General features: G+C 36.6%; 1 protein-coding gene across 1 annotated transcript in view; it reads left to right on the top strand.

Annotated features, from left to right (window-relative positions):
- Window positions 1-1,149: 1,149 nt before the first annotated feature.
- The window catches only part of LOC119781940 (leucine-rich repeat-containing protein 49), a 70,056-nt gene continuing 51,910 nt past the window's right edge, over window positions 1,150-19,295 (top strand). The window contains exons 1-7 of the mRNA XM_038282588.1: window positions 1,150-1,176; window positions 1,261-1,306; window positions 3,040-3,162; window positions 6,589-6,670; window positions 7,593-7,796; window positions 10,219-10,285; window positions 18,098-18,241. Coding sequence (XP_038138516.1) covers window positions 1,150-1,176; window positions 1,261-1,306; window positions 3,040-3,162; window positions 6,589-6,670; window positions 7,593-7,796; window positions 10,219-10,285; window positions 18,098-18,241 — 693 coding nt within the window. The remainder of the gene's footprint in view (window positions 1,177-1,260; window positions 1,307-3,039; window positions 3,163-6,588; window positions 6,671-7,592; window positions 7,797-10,218; window positions 10,286-18,097; window positions 18,242-19,295) is intronic.

The following is a 19,295-nucleotide window of genomic DNA, read 5'->3' as shown; positions in this document are numbered from 1 at the left end:
TGGTTTCGTGGGGTGGGCTGAAGGTGTGTATTTTCAAAAATGTAGCTGGCAGGAACCGTTTATCCAGGATCATATACCCCACCTTTAAGTGAAAAATATCTAAAATCCCTAAATTATGAATGTATATTGACCTCATAAGAAAGAGAATTTTTATTAAACCTAATTGAATAGCAATTTCACTTCATGCATTTATTTTAATACATTTCAATCCTTGCCCTGTTTTTTTTATTTCATGCTTTTCTGTGCCCTAGGAAAACACTCTGGCCCCCCTCCAGGCCCCCAGGTACATTTGGTCTACAACCGCCACTGGATGTAAGGTTTATCAAAGAGTACAGAAATGAAAAGAAAAGAAAACCTCGACATTTATTTCACCGTGAGAGGAAGTCTATGTATTAAAATAAAAATTAGAAGTATATAAAGCATACTTAAATACTGTAGACGTTTATCTTTTTTGGGGGGGAGGGGTTTTAAATTGACACCGGAAGTCCAGTTCAGCTGTCGCTATGGTAACAGACAACACTTTTAACGTCAGTTTTTTTCTCTCCCTCTTTTAGCTAAACAAAGCAGAAAGCATTAAAAAAGACGTAGAAATATTTTGCCGTCACAGTTTGGAAGAAGTCAACTGAAGGAACCTTTGAGTAAATAAATGGATTCTGAGCGGAAAAGCAGAAGCAGCAGAAAACCGAACAGCGACAAATGCCTCCAACTCACTCCCACGGTAAAGACTTCCAGCTGTTATCTCTCGATTACTGCAATAAAAGTTTCACCTCAATGAAAAAGCTTCAGTTTAGAAAGTATGGAAAGCGAATGTAATCTTTTTTTGCTTTGTTTTTGTAGATCAACAGCTGCAAGCTGCACGTGATGTGCACCAAAACTTTGGCTGCAGAAAGGCTGCAGAGGATGGTGAGTCCTGATGATTGGGCTGAAACAGCTACGCTCATCCTGACATTATATGAAATTAGACTCTTTTTTTATGCTTTAAACTGATTCCTCTTTTATTTTTTTCTGTGATGCATTAGTTAAGGTTAACGTGGCTTATTTTATTCAGGCCAGTAATAAATCAACTTTGTTTAAAAAAAAACTTAACTATACATTGAAACAATAAAATAAAAACTTCTTCTGACCCTGCATATCCATGACTATTGGTTAATGTATCACATAACTAACCAACTAAATGTTAATAATTACTAAAAAATCATTTTTAAGTGCTTTTTTGAAGAGTGAATCATCATATCTTTTCTTTTTTAATCACTCTCTCAGATTTTGAATAAGGAAACAAACATTGGAACTGTTCAATCTAACGCAGGTAAGCTTGATCTGTTCCCCTCCATCACCTATTTCCTCATGATATAAAGTGAGAAAAATATGTAAAACCATGAATAATTGATTAATATAGTTTGGAGTTTCAACTGATGGATTCAGATTTAGGTCTTACTTTCAGGTAGTTTAGATCAGATGTAACCATTTAAAAATCTGTGGGTTCCAAATAAAGCAAATCAGCAACCAGTAAAGGTGTGGAGACATTTTTAATTATAATCCATTACTCTAAACAGAATTTAACACTGAAATATAATGAGGTGTTTATGCATCCATTATACATTGACTTTTTAAATAAAATAAAAAAATGTATACATATATAAATATAAAAATTGAAATTTTTCCATTTTAAAATCTAGTGTTTTTGAAGCAGAGAACAAAAATCGTTCAGTTTGGTATAAAGACAATTTCCTGATTGACATCTTTTCTAAAACACCATAACTGTTTGTTATTATTATTATTATTATTTTGTATGGCTTAATGTTGGCAGTGGGCTTTAGGCTGCCCTGCAAGGCTTTAAACCTGGGTTTAACCGGAGACTAAGCCATTCTCAAGCACATATCTAGGAGCTCATTTTGAGCCTGGATCCAGATTTATTGTTGATTCTGTTCATGGTGGAGAATCCTGCTTCACAGCAGCAGGTTGAGCCAAACATCCTCTAAATGTGCAGGGTCATCTTTGAGCACGCCATTTCACTTTTCTTTCACCAGTTCACCGCAGTTCTTCCAGCAGTCCACACTTTCTCTGCTCTCTTTTTCTCATGGTCTTCTCCTTCTTTCCCATCGCCCGGCTTGCCACAGGTTTGCCTGCTGTGTCTAAAAGTAGCAGCAGCAGCAACCCAGACTGACAGCTCATTGGCTCATTTGGATCACGTGCAGCCTGGAGCCGGACGCTCTCAAGGGCTTTACCGTATTAACAGGGGAAAAGGCGCAACTGAAATTAGACACTGCCATCAGACAACATGCTGTAATTTATAAATGTTTTAAATCCGGTTGGGTCCTGATCAGCCAGCAGGTGGGTCAGGATCCAGACCGCGGTCGGCTTATCCGTGACCTCTGGTTTAGATGATAGGTTTTGATAAAAACAACAAAAGAAACTAGAAGGTTCTGTGTGAAGGTTCCGGTTGGACAGGTTTCCTGACCAGACAAACTCGGCAGTCAGTCAGAGCAGACGCAGTTTGGGAAGGTTCTTGGCATCACCATGGAGCTCATCCGCCTAACGAAAGCATACATTTCTGTTAAGATCACAGTAAACCGCCATCCTGTGGGTCGTCCACTTTTTTCCTTTCAATAAACCTTCCATTAGTATGTTTGGCACTGATACAGGCCTCTGAACTATCAGCCTTTTCAGTCTTGTGTGGCTAACCTTTCTGGGTCAATGTATGTCTTCGACTGCTCTGTAAGCTATGTCTATGATAGCCTTAATCCATAAAGATAACATCAGTAAATGCTTTAAAAATACCATTCTTTGTCTTATAAATCTACATACTATTACATAATCACTTTTTGAACTAAAATACCAAAACAAACAATATCTATGATGTTTGCATTTATAAAAACAACTACTTCATATAAGATATATTACCTTGGTAATGTGCAACATGATGGGACATCTTTTCATGTTGTGTTTTCTTCTTATTCTTTGTGTTATCTGATGAGAGTGTATTACTACAGTGCAGCAATAACACCAGAGTTGCATATGAAAACTGTATTCGGCCTTTAGTCCCGCTGGCAGGTGGTGTTCCAGTTTTCCATGCTCCAAATGAAGCTAGAGGTAGATCCAACAGAGAGCACAGTCCAGAGGGATCTCGTCTGAAGGGGGTCCTAAAAAGTCACCAACCTGCAGGTAAGTGCGACAATGTGTTTTCCTCCAAATGGGGACAAATACCTTTCAGATCATGTATGGTGTGAATTTTGTTCCATTGTTGCGAGCAAATTATAAATGTTGTTAGTGGACATAAAAAAACAGATTTTGTAAATCCAGAAATGAAAATCTTGAAATAGGTTTTAATCAGGAGGTTTTAGAGAGATTTTTCTGTTCAGATACAGTTTCTTCAAATTATTCTTTTTTTTTTCAGATTTAATATTTTCAAAAATTTTTTTATTTTCATTTTTTTTTATGTATTTATATTTAAAAAAGCTATTTGTTTGTATAGATTTTATATTTTTGATTTTGTTCTACAAATAAAAAAATCTCTTTACAAATTTGTCTTTTCAGGTCTATTTTCAGTTTTTGAAATTTTATTTTACAGACATTCACTTCACTGCAAACCAAATAGAAAGACTAGCTCTTGTTGCACAGATTGACCAGCTGTTGTTTTTAACATCTTTGCTCCTCACTCCAGAGAAAAGCCCAACCCCAAAAGTAAAGGAAATGTGATCTGTGAAATGCAGTTTATAAAAGATGTGGCTTTTGAAAAACTTAAGGAAGAGGATTAGGGCCACTGAAAAAAGAAAAAAAGTTACCAGATTTTTAAAATTTATTTCAGTTTAATATGGGAAAAAAGTCAGAATTCTGACTTTTTTTCCCCTCAAAATTCTGACTTTAAACTCAGAATTCTGATTTTTTTCTCAGAATTCTGACAGATAACAAACATGTTAGCATCAAGCCATAGCCATGTCTGTTTTATAGACTAGCTCTCTTGTTTTAATGACCTTTTGCTCCTCCATTAATGAGGGGACCCCTCGGCATAGGCGGATCTACTGGGGTGGCATAGGGTGGCAAATGCCACCCTAAATGACAGCCTTGCCACCCCTGCTGCCACCCCTGTTGGCGGTAGGGGTGGCGAGGCTTATAAATTATGGATCATTTGAGAATTACGGCCGCTAATTTCTAATGTCGGACTGCAGTGAATGCAGCACAAGATGACGCGAGAGCGACTGAGACTGATTGTTTTGAAAACCGAATGGGGCAAAGCGAGGGAGCCAGGGGTGATGGGGAGAGGAGAAACGGGATGAAACAGGTAAAAACTGATTAACTATCTATAGAGAAATTAAATCATAATGAAAGCACAATGAGGCTAGCATAGCTGCAATGCTGATTTTTGAGATGATAAAAATCAGGTTGCAGATCGTCATTTCTCTAACTATGATGTTAGTTAGGCCTGACGTCTCAGCCTCATAAAGACATATTTGCGGTCAACTATGACAGAAAAGAGACTGTTAAGTTTGGTTTTACTCAAATCAAAACGCACAAAGTCATTGGATCTAAATACATTAGTGAAGCGTTTTGCTGAGCAACATGGAAATCGCTGCATTCAGCTGTTATAGTCATGTTAACTTTATGTTTGCTCTCTGGTGAACCTTTACAGAGCCGTTACATTTTGTTTTGGCACCTGAGAAAATCTGATATTTCCTTTAATAAAACCAAAAGTGTTAAAAGTTAAAAATGTGATACTGGTGTAAATCCTGCTTAATATGAAGCAGTGTTGTTGTTTCTTTTTTTTTTATATATAATATGAAACTATCCAGAAATGACCCGTATGAACCTACTCACAAGCAAAATGTATTTTTATGTTGCTTCTTTTCAGATTTGTGGAGATTTTGATGTAACATACAGAACCCGCCTTTTTGTTGATTTGTTGATACAGCAGTATGGAGGACCAACTCTGCCATATTTAAAAATAAATACAGAAATAAATAAATGCTTAATAAATAAATAGCCATACAATTAATTGCCACCAAAAATACAAACAACAAATAAATGTAAGTAGAAATTAAATTATCCAGCTAGTCATAAAGGTATATAACTCTTTTAATTGGCTTCTTTATTTCTTTGCCTTTTTAATATTTACCTTATTTATTTTTTTGTCATTTATTATCTTCAACTTCATTTTTTAATTACTTATATTTTTAAGTATTTATTTATGTGCATGTTATCGAATTTTTGTCTGTTTTATTCTTCCTTTGTATTTTTTTACCCTAGTTATTTCTTCGCCGCTATTTCTTTCTGCCTGCCATTATAATATAATTTCTAATTACATTTATTTGTTGATTTTATTTTTGGTGGCAATTAATTGTATGCTTATTTATTTATTGAGCATTTATTTATTTCTGTATTTATTTTTAAATATGGCAGAGTTGGTCCTCCATATACAGCTCTATCTACAGCATATTTACATGCATGAAATGTCCCTTTCATGTTGCCTTAACTGCTGTATGTCAAGTTACTGAGGAACAAATGGGGTAAATGTGTGTTCAGAGTAAACATTACATAGATGTCCAGTACCTTGTTCGGGTGCCTTGACCCATTTATTTCTACTGTGTAGTTCTGCTCACTTTAGTGCAGCTCAGTCCATAGATCTCTGATGGGAAACTTTTTCTTTCTATAGTTTCTTCTTGTGCAAATGCTGCAAAGCTGCCTCTCTGACAGTCAATCTCACACATCTGCGACTCAGCACCTGTGTCTTACCTTAATACCTTTCCTGTCATAAGGCCCCTCTAGAAGTAGTGTTATCATTCTTCTATCTCCTATTAAGTGAGATCACATTGTACGATGTATTATTAATATGAACTGTTTCACATGAAACACCAAACTGTGATAACTGTGATTAAATTCAGTGTAAACAAATACCATATGTTGCCACCCCTAAAAAAATTCCTGCCCCCCTCTTGCCACCCCATAAATATTTTTCTAGATCCGCCCCTGCCCCTCGGGCACATAAAAAGTTGCCTAATTCCGTAATTTTCCACCAATGAGTCACTGGCCACCTCAAACAACTCACATCTTTGTCAGAGAAGCTGAGTGCTCCCACATCTCTTCCTTCATGGTGCCCATCTACATTAGGATCCATAATTCTGAGATTAAAGTCAGAATTCTGACTTTTTCCCTATACTATGCAGAAATAAATCAGTTAACCTAATCCTCTTCTGTAGAAACTAAATCTGAAAAACAGAAATTTTTAAAATATAAAATCTGTAAAAAAGAAAAAGAAAAAAAAGAATATAAAATAAATTGACATAAAAAAAGTATAAAATCTGTTAAATATTTAAAAAAAATAGATAAAACTGAAACAAAATCGAAGAAAACAAAGTTACTTTCAAAACATTTATTGAATCAAAAGTTTAATTTCTTGATTGCCTTTTTTGTTTTAAGTTAATTTTAATTTTTTTTATTTCTTTCATAAAAATGCTCTTTACTTGGAACAATAATGCAACAAAGTTCACTTCATAATTATGTTGCATTTTTGTATGTTTGTATTCTGTTCTCAATTAGATACCAGTGAAATGCAGAATTAGATGATTTTAATGCACATGTTATTTTTTTCTGCAGGATTTTTTCTCACAGCTACCTCCTGTTTCCACTGCAACCAGAACACTTTTGCAGCCACATCTCAACAAATTGATTTGGACAGGTAATGTTCTCTAAAACAAAATCAAACAGAACTAATATTGCATCATTCTCATGTATTTATACTTTATAAAGCTGTATGTTGCCTTAAACTACAGATGTAATCGATCTTAAAGGCCTCTGCAGCTTTAAATATCTTCACTCCAGGTTCCTCCTATTGTTGAGGCGTCCATCGTTTCTAAATTTAAGAAAGTCAGTTTGCCTTAAAAGAAATTACAGGCATGCACAAATTATCTATTACTTATTTGTGTAGCTTTCTGCATAAGTGAAAATCACTTAAAATATGAGTTCATTTATTCTGCTGCTATTATGCAATTATGGCTAAATGAAACGGAAATTTAATCGTCTGTCAGTGATTGTTGCTTCTGAAACTTCACCTTTTTCCTTCTGCTCAACCAGTAATAAGCTTGGATATTTTAGTTGTGAAGATGTTAAAGATTTTATGCCTCACTAATATCCAGTCAGATGTCTTTCCTGCTGCTATCTTTGGATGATGATGAAATGATGAAAGATTTGTGTTTTCATTACGCCATGCTCATTAAAATAAACTGAAATGACCACTTTCAATAAATGGGTTGGTGTGTAATAAATGTTTAGATTAAATTAGATTCACGTCTTATTTTAAAAATAAACAAACCTACTGCTGTGCTGATTTTTAGCCATGCAAGCAGGGTTGTTAAGGAAAAATCCATTCTAGGCTGCCACCAGGGAGCAGTATAGTCTCTCTGAATTACCAAACCCAGTGTCACATGTTTTCTAACTCTGCAATAATCATTCAAACACAATGAGCAGTGAGATGTGTTAAATGATTAGATTTCAGAAGTGAGGGGAAGTGAAATAGAGTTGTTTGTAGTAAATGAATGAATGGAAAACTGTGTGGGAGGTGAAATCTGGTTAAATGCAGGATATTTCCTTCAATTATCCAGGCGCTGTCTGGAGGAATTCCCTTATCTGGACTCCATGGAAGAAGTGCAACTTCTCTATCTGCAGCACAACCTGATTACAAAGATCCAACACGTGTCGCATCTGAAGCGGCTCGTCCTCCTGGACTTACATGACAACCACATCTGTGATATGACGGGACTGGAACATCTGAGCTCTCTCAGGATTCTCATGCTGGGGAAGAACAGGTTGGTCATCACTACAGCAGACAATAAACGAGATTTTAGGCTGTTTAAAGGTATTTGTTTTGTTAAATAAATCTTTCCAAGGTTTTGTTAAACCTAAAATAATAACTCACCAGCATAAATTTAAACGCTGTACTTCTTAATTTTTATTAGTGTTTATAAATATGTAAATACTGTGTGTTTGTTGAAAACATCTTGAAAATTTTTCATGTTATCATATCCAATATTTTTGGGGAAGAGCTTTTTCAAATTATGAGGACTGTTTATAAAGCTAAGTGTCCTTTTTGGGTTTAAAAGTCATGATGATGATTAAAGTCATAATCCAATTCAATCTGGGGTTGAAATTCATTGCTTAGTTCAGAGACTCTTTGATACGAGCACAGGCCGGATGCAATTAGATCCATAGTTTTAATTCTAATATTTTATGAAAGGCTTTTATTAACAAGTTAAACTACCAGTGTGTATGTATGTAATTGTAAAAATAAAACTCTTTTCTGTTAGTTAAAGCTAAAAAATAACAAGCAGTTCAATCTGAAAAACTCACACAAAGAGAAAAGACAATTAGGAGAAATTTATTGATACAATTACTTTGTCTTTGGCGCTCAGACCTCGGCAGGAAACACGGCGCTTAATTTTGATCGATATGCATGAACAGGGGAAAAGAATAGGGCTGTTTCTCCCCCAGGCCTGAAACTGGTGGTGGAGTGCAGATAGATGGAGTTGGTCAGTCTGTAGACTGCTGGTTAGCGAGACGGTCTGCTGAGCTTTATGGGGAGATCCAGTGGACTACGTGAGCTGATACTAGAGCTTCACTTCCTGGAAGATGGAAGTCCAGTTGGATAACACAGGTTGAGAGAACCTGTCCATGATGAGCAAGCATGAAGCGACAGTGGAGAGGAAAACTCCCCGTTAGGAAGAAACCTCTGGCAGAACCAGGCTCAACATGGCGATCTTCTTCCAGAGCGGTTGAGATGAGACAGGGAACGCAGTAAGAGTCCAGGAGGAATGACGCTCTGATGAAGCTTTAGCTACGATGGTGGAGGAGGGGCTGGAGGGGGGTTGAAACGGTGTCATCTGAATAAAATCAAACAGCAGATCCACCGCCTGCGCACAGGAGCAGACAAGTGCAGATCGGAGCCCTTTTATGATGACCTATGGATGCCGATTGGCTTTCGTGGAGGCGTGGTTCAAAGCTGATTGGCTGTGTCGCAGGTGGATGGAGGAGAGCAATGAGTTTCTTCAGTTGAACTTCCACATAGGCTCCATCTTATCATAAAATAAAGCTAATTAGCGAGTAACAAAATCCAAAATCTATATTGTGAGATATACAAGCTAGCCCTGAAATTAACAACTTTTCACACAGTTTTTAGATGTCAAAAATCAGAATCAGAATCAGAAATACTTTAATAATCCCAGAGGGAAATTACTTTTGTTACACGCTCTAGTTACAGTTTTACATGAAAGCTGAGTGTAGGACTACAATCTGCAGATCTCAAGAGAGTAACATGATTCTATGCAAAGATCTATTTTCGAATCAGTCCTGCAAACTCACCACGGATCTGCCACTGTTTCTTAGCTTCTTTTTCTCCTCTTCCATCACATTCTCCTCCTCATCCTCTGTTCTTTCCTCTTCTTCCTCCTCACTTCTAAAGGCTGAGTTATATTTGTGCTTCAGAAATCACTCAGGTCTCTGCACACCATGCAGGGGGCAGCAGACCAGCAAACCAGAGAAAAGGTACTGAGAGTCAGAAGAAATGCTTCACATTCACCAAAACAGCTGTGTTCCCTATTGAAAACACGATTATTATGAATTTCAAACTTTTAGACTCAGAGCAAAGCCATGAGGAGGAAACCACCTTTTGATTTCTTAGTAAAAGGTATAAAACAGTAAAATTTTGGACCTAAAATCATTTGTACCACTTTTTATAATCACATTTATGTTTTTCTACCTTTCTCTGATTATTGTTTTTCTTTTTTGTGACTCTCTACCGTCTGACCTTGAATTAATAAGTTATCACTGTATCTTATTCATTCTGCATATGGAAGTGCAAGAGCTTTCCATGGAAGGTTAAGAAAACTATAACAACAAGAGCAAACATTAAAGATTTCAGTGTTGGAACACAAATCTAATAAAAAAAAAAAAACATACGGCGACATACAGTACAGTTCTCTCACACACACAGCAAGTCATTTACTAAATGTATTTGTACTGCCATTGAACTGGTAAAAAGAGCTACATATTAATGCTGTGATAGAGCAGGAAACAGGATGTATATTTATGTATATTTTAGGATGTAATTTTCTTTCCTGTTGGGCCATTACAAATATGCACTGAGTTTTTTGATGTGATCAAATCTTTAAAAACGAATTTCAAAGAACTTTTTTTCAAAGTGCTGATCGGTACTTTTTTTTTTTTCAATTACAGAATCCAAAAAATTGGCTGCTTGGAAAGTTTATCTAAACTGAACATTCTGGATTTGCATGACAATCAGGTAAGCATCTTTACATATCCTTCAATCTATAAGGTATTTATTTTGCATTTTTATTCGTTAATTAAATGTGTTCATTAAGATTTAGATAAACCTGGAAAGTTTAGCTAGAGCTCTATGGTTCACTTTCTAGTTTTTATCCTATATGCAGCAGGAGAAACTTTCTCATGGCTCACTGAGATACAACATTCTGTTTTCAGAGCAAACATTGGAACCAGGCTATATGCAGAAGAAAAACATTGTTTTTGGAAACTGAATCTTATGTATATTTTCCTGTTATTTAACAGTTTCCTTTTCTTCTTCAAACCTGATATCCCCAGACTTGTTTTATGGTGCTTTAAACCTATTTTTTCTCACCAGCATAAGTAATCAAAGAATTGAAAACCAAAATTCACAGGGTTTTGTCTCAGGTCAACTCCCACGATTATTTCTCCAGTGACTCCAGCATAATTTATCCAACAGGCATAACGGTTTTAATGTTTTGAGCTCTGGGATCGGCTCGGAGCTTTCACAGATTATAGCGTTCCTTCTATAAAGGTTCTTTGGCCTCCAGAGCAGAGCCTAGCCTGAAGACATCAAACCATGTCAGATGAAAGTTTAAAAGCTCCTGGAAATAAAAACTAAAAAGAACAGAGAGGCTTCCCTTGGTCAAATTAGCATTTTGCCAGCATGCCGCCCACACTCCTCCTCAGAGAGCTTCTCCGGAGCTCTGGCTTGACTTCTGGTGTTGGCTGCTCTTTACATGAACAGCCATCTCAATTACTGCTACAGTGTTATGTATATTATTTGACAGAGAATGCTTTGTTGCCTTAGGCACTCTGGACTTTCTTGCCCGTAGCATTTCATATCTTTGTACCCATCATATCATTTTGTAGAAGGCTGCAATAGATTGAGTGGCTTTTCCTGGTCAATACCAATTTCTCTGAAGTTCAACCTCCAGATTTTGACTCCCTTTGTCAAAGGATTAAAAGATATTAGTTTGTGATAAATAAATGTAGTTGCTGCATGTTCTTGTTAGAAGCAGAATCCAGGAGAAAATGAAGTATTTATTACAATGAGGAACCAATGAATGATTCAAACCATGTGCATATGAATTTAATCTGAATTTCAATACCCTGAAAGATTGCATGCTGTGGCAGTTTTTGTGTTTATAGAGGAAAAATTATGTTTTTTTAATTTTTTTATTTATTTAGATGTATCTTATAACAGAAGACAGCTGATCACATATCGGGTTAATCAAGGGAAAACTGGCTTGGCCTTTTCATAGAAATGTGTTAGGTCAATCTTGTCATGATGTGTTTTAAAGGTCTGACCCAAAGATGCAGAGAACCACTCAGAGAGCAAGGCAAAAGGTTAAACAGGTTTACCGAGGTTAGGGAGGGGGTTGAATTTGGAACTCAGTGTACTCAGAGGGCTGGTGAACTGTAACTGAAAGGGAGGACGGAAGTTCACAGTGGTTAGTTCAGGAACTGTGGGAATCTTTTTTTTTGTAATTAAAGTTTATTTTGTTTTATGAACATATAACAAAAACAACAAACAAAAACAAAAAACAAAAACCAGTCAGGTAAACATTGTTGATTGTAAGGCCGCATTCACATCCATCACACATTGTCCTGGTTTCCACCCAATTAAATACAGACTGGACACCTAAAAAAGTCATGTTTAGCTTGACCGATCCTGGTCTTGTCCAGGTTCAGATCAAAATTTGGTAATCCTTAATTTAATATGTTTATGTGTAAATGCGAATGCAACCTAAATGTTGTTCCAAGTTATCACTGTTGCAATGTAGTAGAAACATAAGCACTAAAACTGTCCCATTCTTCTGTTACAGCCTCAGAGTAGTTGTTCAGTCTTCCAAGCATTTTCTCACAGGCTGTATTTTCAGTCATTCTCTCTCTCCATGTTTTGAAAGCTGGAGTCTGTGGTATCCTCCATAGAGTCAAAATGAGACGGGCACAGGCAACAAATCCAGTGTTCAGTACTCTGAAAGCTGCTTTATGGACACCTGGGACCAAACCTCTGTCCCCCAACAGGCACAGTCTTGGTGAAATAGGCAGTTTACTCTTTAACCATCCCTCCATGTATTTTATAACACTATTCCATATTGGAGAAATCAGCGGACATTCCCACAAAGCATGCAGCAATGTGCCTCTTGCTCTTTGGCATTTCCAGCATAAGTCATCTTTACTAATACCCATCTTATGCAGTCTTACTGGTGTAAGATAATACCTGTTCAAAATTTTATATTGAATAAATTTCCCTTTGGCCTCTCTTATATAACGCCCGCTTTCAGAAACAATAGAGTCCCATATTCCATCTTCAAAAGTGCAACCCAGATCTCTTTCCCATACTATTTTAAGACTTTTACTCAGATTGTTTTTAACCCATGGACATATGTTATACCATTTTGATGCTTTACTAAGTAAAGGTGGAAGTTGTAAAAAACTCTCTATCGAATTTTTCTCCAAGTGAAATTTTGTTTTGTCCTTCAAACGGTCTCTAATTTGTAAGTATTTCCAAAAGTTGCTTTGTCCCTCTAACTTAAACTTTTCTTTCAGATCATTATATGACATAAATGTGTCTTCCACAAATAAATCACCAATTATCCGTACGCCTTTCTTTAACCAATGTGATCAAAAAATTGACTGTTTACCGATTTTGATCTTAGGATTATGCCACAGGGAAGCATATCTTTGGGTATATGGAGAGAGCGCAAGTTTTTTTTGGACCAATTGCCACACCATTTTTGAGAATTTTAATATAGGGTTTTCTATTTTATTCTGTTTATTATCTATCTTTTGAGTCAATACCTCGATTGGGGTGAACAGAGAGGAAAGTTCCTGTTCTATTGAAACCCAGTCTAAATCTGATTTAGTTTCTGGCCAATGTTTGCACATCTTGGACATTTCAAATGAAATGCTATAATGTTCTATGTTAGGTAAGGCCAGCCCCCCTTCTTTTTTGGATTGACATAGTTTGCCAATATTGATTAACTGTGGGAATCTTGAATGCAAAAGGGAAAATGCTAGTGAGGGACTCACATTAGGGGAGGTTCTTCTCTCACTAGCATCCAGTCTGTGTGGGTTGATCAGAGAGGAGGGTACATGTTGAAGAGTGGATATGTAGACATACTTTGGACCCAAAGGAGCACTGGAGCGGACTGTCACTTGGATTTCCGTGAGGGACTTGAACGGTACATAGGGAGGTTTCTCCCCTGCTCAGTGTGAACTCAGTAAACAATCCTTCCAGGGGAAGAAGGTCAAACATCCAGAATGCAGGAGGACTTCCTGCCAAAGGCAAAGACAAAAAACAAGTTTAGACTCAGAGAGACTAAGACTCAGGTTAGGCTCTGCTAATCTAAGCTTGGCTAGAGTACCCAAAACTGGCAAACACTCTGGCGTCGAGGCAGTGACAGTCCACTGCTTAAGTACTCCTTCAGATAATGATCAAAAGAGCCACAGGTGTGCAGGGAGGACCAACAAGGACAGGGCGCCACCTGGTGGTGGAGGGAGAGACAGACACAAACTGGATTCCTGACAAATCTGCCTTTAGATGTGAGTCTGTTACAGAGGATAGGTAGACGGGTTTTCCCCTCATCGTTTCAGCCAGTCACACAGCAAAGCTTCTCTTTAACCAGAATTAAGTCAGAGCCATATTTTTAGGTTCTCTTTCTTCTGAACACTTCAGCACAATTTACGTTGTCCACAAATGATGATATGAGTTAAAACTCACTAACTAAAAGTCCTTGTCTTGTACCTGTATTCTGGCTTTTAAAAAGATGTTTCACTTCTGCTGAGCTTCCATGATTTCATTCTTTGTCAGGAAGTTTGATGTTTCTTGAAACACATTATTTTTTGCCCTTTTACGTTAATAGTAGGGTTTGGTTTATTGTCCGCTTACCTGAAGCTCTTGAAAAGGCTATACTCTCTTTGGGATTGTTTGTCCATCTTTGGGTTACTACACTACACGATTGGTTAATACATTTGAACAAATTGTCTCTTTTTCAGATATATCTAATGTTTGCCTTCAGCCTATTATGATAATTTTTTCTATCTCAAAATAATAATTTCCAAAACAGCATTTTTAAAAATAAATCTACAAAAAACATATTAATGATGATCAAAGGGCCAATATAAAGCTTTATTGGTGTATGGAACACTGTCAATAACAGATTTTTATGATGTGAAAAAGGGAGATGGTCATAAATCAAAGCGTTTTTAAATTCTAATTTCGTTAAATATACAGCGAAGAAAATAAGTTTTTGAACACCCTGCTATTATGCAAGTTCTCCCACTAAGAAATCAGGAGGGGTCTGAAATGGCCATCATAGATGCATTTCCACTGTGTGAGACATACAGTAATCTAACAAAAATCCAGAAATTACAATGTATTTTTAAAAACTATTTATTAGTATGATACAGTGGCAAATAAGTACTTGAACACCTGTCTATGAGGTAGAATTCTGACCCTCAAAGACCTGTTAGTCTGCCTTCAAAATGTCCACCTCCACTCTATTTATTATCCTTAATTAGATGAACCTGTTTGAGGTTGTAAGCTGCATAAATACACCAGTCTACCCCATACATTCAGTAATAATCTAACTACTAACATTGTAAAGACCAAAGAACTGTCCAAAGACACTAGAGACTTAATGTGGACCCCACGAGGCTGGAAAGTGCTACGGGGAAATTGCCAAGCAGCTTGGTGAACAAAGTTCCACTGTTGGAGCAATCATTCCAAAATGGAAGAAGCTAAACATGACTGTCAATCTCCCTCGGAATGGGGCTCCATGCAAGATCTCACCTATATAGTATTCAACCTTTTGCCACATTCCAGGCTTCAAACATTAATATACAGAATTGTAAAATTGTCCCTTTTTTTGTGGAGTATCAACAACAAGATTTCATTCCACAATCATAAAGTGGAACACATTTTATTGGACATTCTAAACTTTTTTTAACAAATAAAAAAACTTAAGAGTGTGGGTTGCAAAATTAATTGGTTTGTTTACTTTCAGAGCATCAAACTTTCTCCAGAAGTTCAATGATAATTTGCGAATAATCCAATGTTGACCTAAATGACCGATAATGATGCATAGAATCCACCTGTCTGTAATCGAGTCTCCGTATAAATGCTCCTGCTCTGTGATCGTCTCAGAGGTCTGTTTAAAGCCCAGAGAGCATCGTGAAGAACAAGGAACACACCAGGCAGGTCCGAGGTACTGTTATGGAGAAGTTTAAAGCCGGATTTGGATAAGAAAATATTTCCCAAGCTTTAAGCATTCCGAGTATTCTGTGCAAGGGACAATATTGAAATGGAAGGGGTATCAGGCGGGCTGCTCAGTGGCGCAGTGGGTAGCAAGAAGGATCTGGGTCTTTTTGCATGGAGTTTGCATGTTCTCCCTGTGCATGCATGGGTTCTCACCGGGTACTCTGGCTTCCTCGGACAGAACATGACTGTCTAAATTCTCCTTAGGTGTGAGTATGTGCATGAATGGTTGTTTGTCCCTGTGTTGCCCTGTGATGGAGTTGTGACCTGTCCAAGGTGTACCCCGCCTCTCGCCCGTAGGCAGCTGGAGATAGCTGGAGGTGAACCCGCTTTTAATAAGCCTGAAGGAAAATGGATGGATGGAGTGTCAGACCACTGTGAATCTACAAAGATTGTCCCTTAAACTTTCAACTCAAATAAGGAGAAGACTGGTTAGAGATGTAGCCAAAAGGCCCATGATCACGATGAACTGCAGAGACCTACAGCTGAAGTGGGAGACTCTGTCCACAGGACAGCAATCAGTCATATACTGCACAAAGCTGGCCTTTATAATCCATAAGGGTATACAGGGTATAACCCATCCATGAAAAGTCTTGTATGAAGTTTGCCACAAGCAACCTGGGAGACACAGTAAACATGTGGAAGAAGGAGCTCTGGTCAGATGAAGCCAAAATAAACATTTTGTCAACCATGCAAAACATTATGTTTTGCATAAAAGCAAAACAGTTCATCACCCTGAACACACCATCCACACTGTCAAACACAGTGGTGCCAGCCTCATGGTTTGGGCCTGCTTTTCTTCAGCAGGGAAAGGGAATATGGTTAAAACTGATGGGAAGATGGACGGAGCCAAATACAGCAGCATCCTGAAAGAAAACCTGTTAGAGTCTGCAGAAGACCGGAGACCGGGACGGAGATTTATCTTCCAACAAGATACTGATCCAAACATAAAGCAAAATCTACAATGAAACGGTTCACAAATAAACATATCCAGGTGTTAGAATGGCCTAGTGAAAGTCCAGACCTGAATCCAATTTAGAATCTGGAAGAACTGAAAACTGCTGCTCAAGCACTTTCCATCCGACCTCACTGAGCTGCAGCTGTTTTGAAAAGGAGAATGGGCAAAAATTTCAGTCTCTCAATGTGAAAAATTGATAGAAAAAAACACCAAGAAACCTGCAGCTGTAAGGTGATGCTACAAAGTATTAACTCAAGGGGCTGAATAATTTTCCACGCCCACTTTTTCAGGTCTTTATTTGTGAAAAATTTTAAAACATCCAATACATTTTGTTCCGCTTTAAGATCTAGTGTCCCAGTAGTTGCCGATTCTTTACAAAGAGATGCCTTTATGTTTGAAGCCTGGACTGTGGCAAAAGGTTGAAGAGCTCCAGGGGTTAAATATGCCCATATATATATATATATATATATATATATATATATATATATATATATATATATATATATATGTATATATATATATATATGTATGTATATATGTATATATATGTATGTATGTATATATGTATATATATGTATGTATGTATATATGTATATATATGTATGTATGTATATATGTATATATATGTATGTATGTATATATGTATATATATGTATGTATGTATATATGTATATATATGTATGTATGTATATATGTATATATATGTATGTATGTATATATGTATATATATGTATGTATGTATATATGTATATATATATATGTATGTATATATGTATATATATATATGTATGTATATGTATATATCTATATGTATATATATATATATATGTATATGTATGTATATGTATATATCTATATGTATATATATATATATATATATATATGTATATGTATATGTATATATATATATATATATGTATATATATGTATATGTATATATATGTATATATATGTATATGTATATATATGTATATATATGTATATGTATATATATGTATATATATGTATATGTATATATATGTATATGTATATATATGTATATATATGTATATGTATATATATGTATATATATGTATATGTATATATATGTATATATATGTATATGTATATATATGTATATATATGTATATATATATATATATATGTATGAAAAAGCATTTCTTAGAGGCTGGTTTCCAAAAAACATCTTTTGACTCATCAGATCCTATCCATATCTATTGATGTTAGCGCTAGCAATTTACCTGGAGTAATCTTAAGGATTGGAAACTAAACTCTTTTAATAAAGCTCTTCATGCTGTGAGAGCAAACACAGCATCTAACAACCTCAGGTGATTTATCTGAAGTATTTAAAATGTCAGAAAGGTTCCTAAATATCCCCTTCCACTAATATTAAGGTAAGGAAGGAAGCATAAGGTTTCATAGCAGAACGACCCTCGGCTATGCGCTTGTTTTTATAATCTAAAGGTTTATCCAGGAGTCGTGGGTTGGTGATATGCAACTGGCATTAAATATATAGCATTCACTTAATTACTGCTTTATGTGCATTCTTGTGTTTTTACAAGCTTCCCCTCAATTTGATTTAATTTCAGATCAGCAAGATGGAAAATATTTCTCACCTGCATGAGCTTCAGGTTCTTAACCTGTCGGGAAATCAAATCTCCAGAGTGGAAAACCTGCAGGGCCTCAGCTCCTTGATTGAACTCCACCTACAGAACAACAGCATCTCTGTGGTGGTAAGAAGCATGTTTACCAGTGTTTGGTCTTCTTTCCCCCCTCGCTTTACAGTGAAAGTAAAGGTCTAATCTAAGGGCAGGTTAAGCTTACGCACATATGTACGACAAGAACAAAGTTCAATGTAATATATTGGGACTTGGCTTGATGGGGGTCTTTTCCCCTGCACTGCTACTGGAGCTATCTTGACATCAGAGCTAACACAGCTCAGGATTTTTCAGTTTCAATCACCAAAAGCTCCAGCTCCTGGAGCCAGAAAGTGGTGTTACAGTACCGTAACCTTTTTGTTGGGCCAAATGAGAGCTTGCCTGGCACCAAGTACGTCAGGGGAACGGAGTGGAGTTAACTACAGCATGCACATGAGGAGCAGCATACTGCAAGGGTGTGTGATGATGTTACCAGATGATGAATAGTTGTAACGGTGACAACGTTTGTCGCTGTATAATCATAATGGCTTGTAAAGGAAGGAGTAGCATCTGTGCTGCTAGAACTTTGTCCATCTTGTTGGCTTTTTTGGTCTCGCGTTCATCTGATTCTATATTTATGTCCTATGTACTTCTGTCTCCGTTTGAATACATTTCTGATGCACATGTTGATGCAGTGACATCACTATGAGTTGGCTATGAGCTGGCTCCTTGACAGAGATGGGAAGTAACGAAGTACAATGCTTTGTTACTGTACTCAAGTAGATTTTTCTGATATTTTTACTTTACTGCTTATTTTTATGGCGACTTTTTACTTCTACTCCTTACATTTTTACACAAATATCTGTACTTTCTACTCCTTACATTTTAAAAAATTGGCTCGTTACTTTAGTTTTGAATCATCTCAATGGAGTTACCGTTATTATTTTTCACGTCATCAATACCAAATTCAATCTAATTGGATGGGAATCTACGTTGCATTTGACGCACCACTACAAGATGAATCGACAGATTCGGCGGTATTCATTGGCGGCAAATCATTGCAGCTTGGTGGCGGTGGCGTTAGCATAGTAGCATGGACGACGAGATGATTGAAAATGAACACAACGGAGATCTAGTCCTATTGGCAGAC

Source organism: Cyprinodon tularosa, unplaced genomic scaffold (genome assembly GCF_016077235.1).
Source record: "Cyprinodon tularosa strain WSP-4 unplaced genomic scaffold, ASM1607723v1 ctg186, whole genome shotgun sequence".
In the NCBI taxonomy this organism is placed as follows: Eukaryota; Metazoa; Chordata; class Actinopteri; order Cyprinodontiformes; family Cyprinodontidae; genus Cyprinodon; species Cyprinodon tularosa.
Note: the sequence above shows the minus strand (reverse complement) of the source record. Positions and strands in the feature narration are given on the sequence as shown.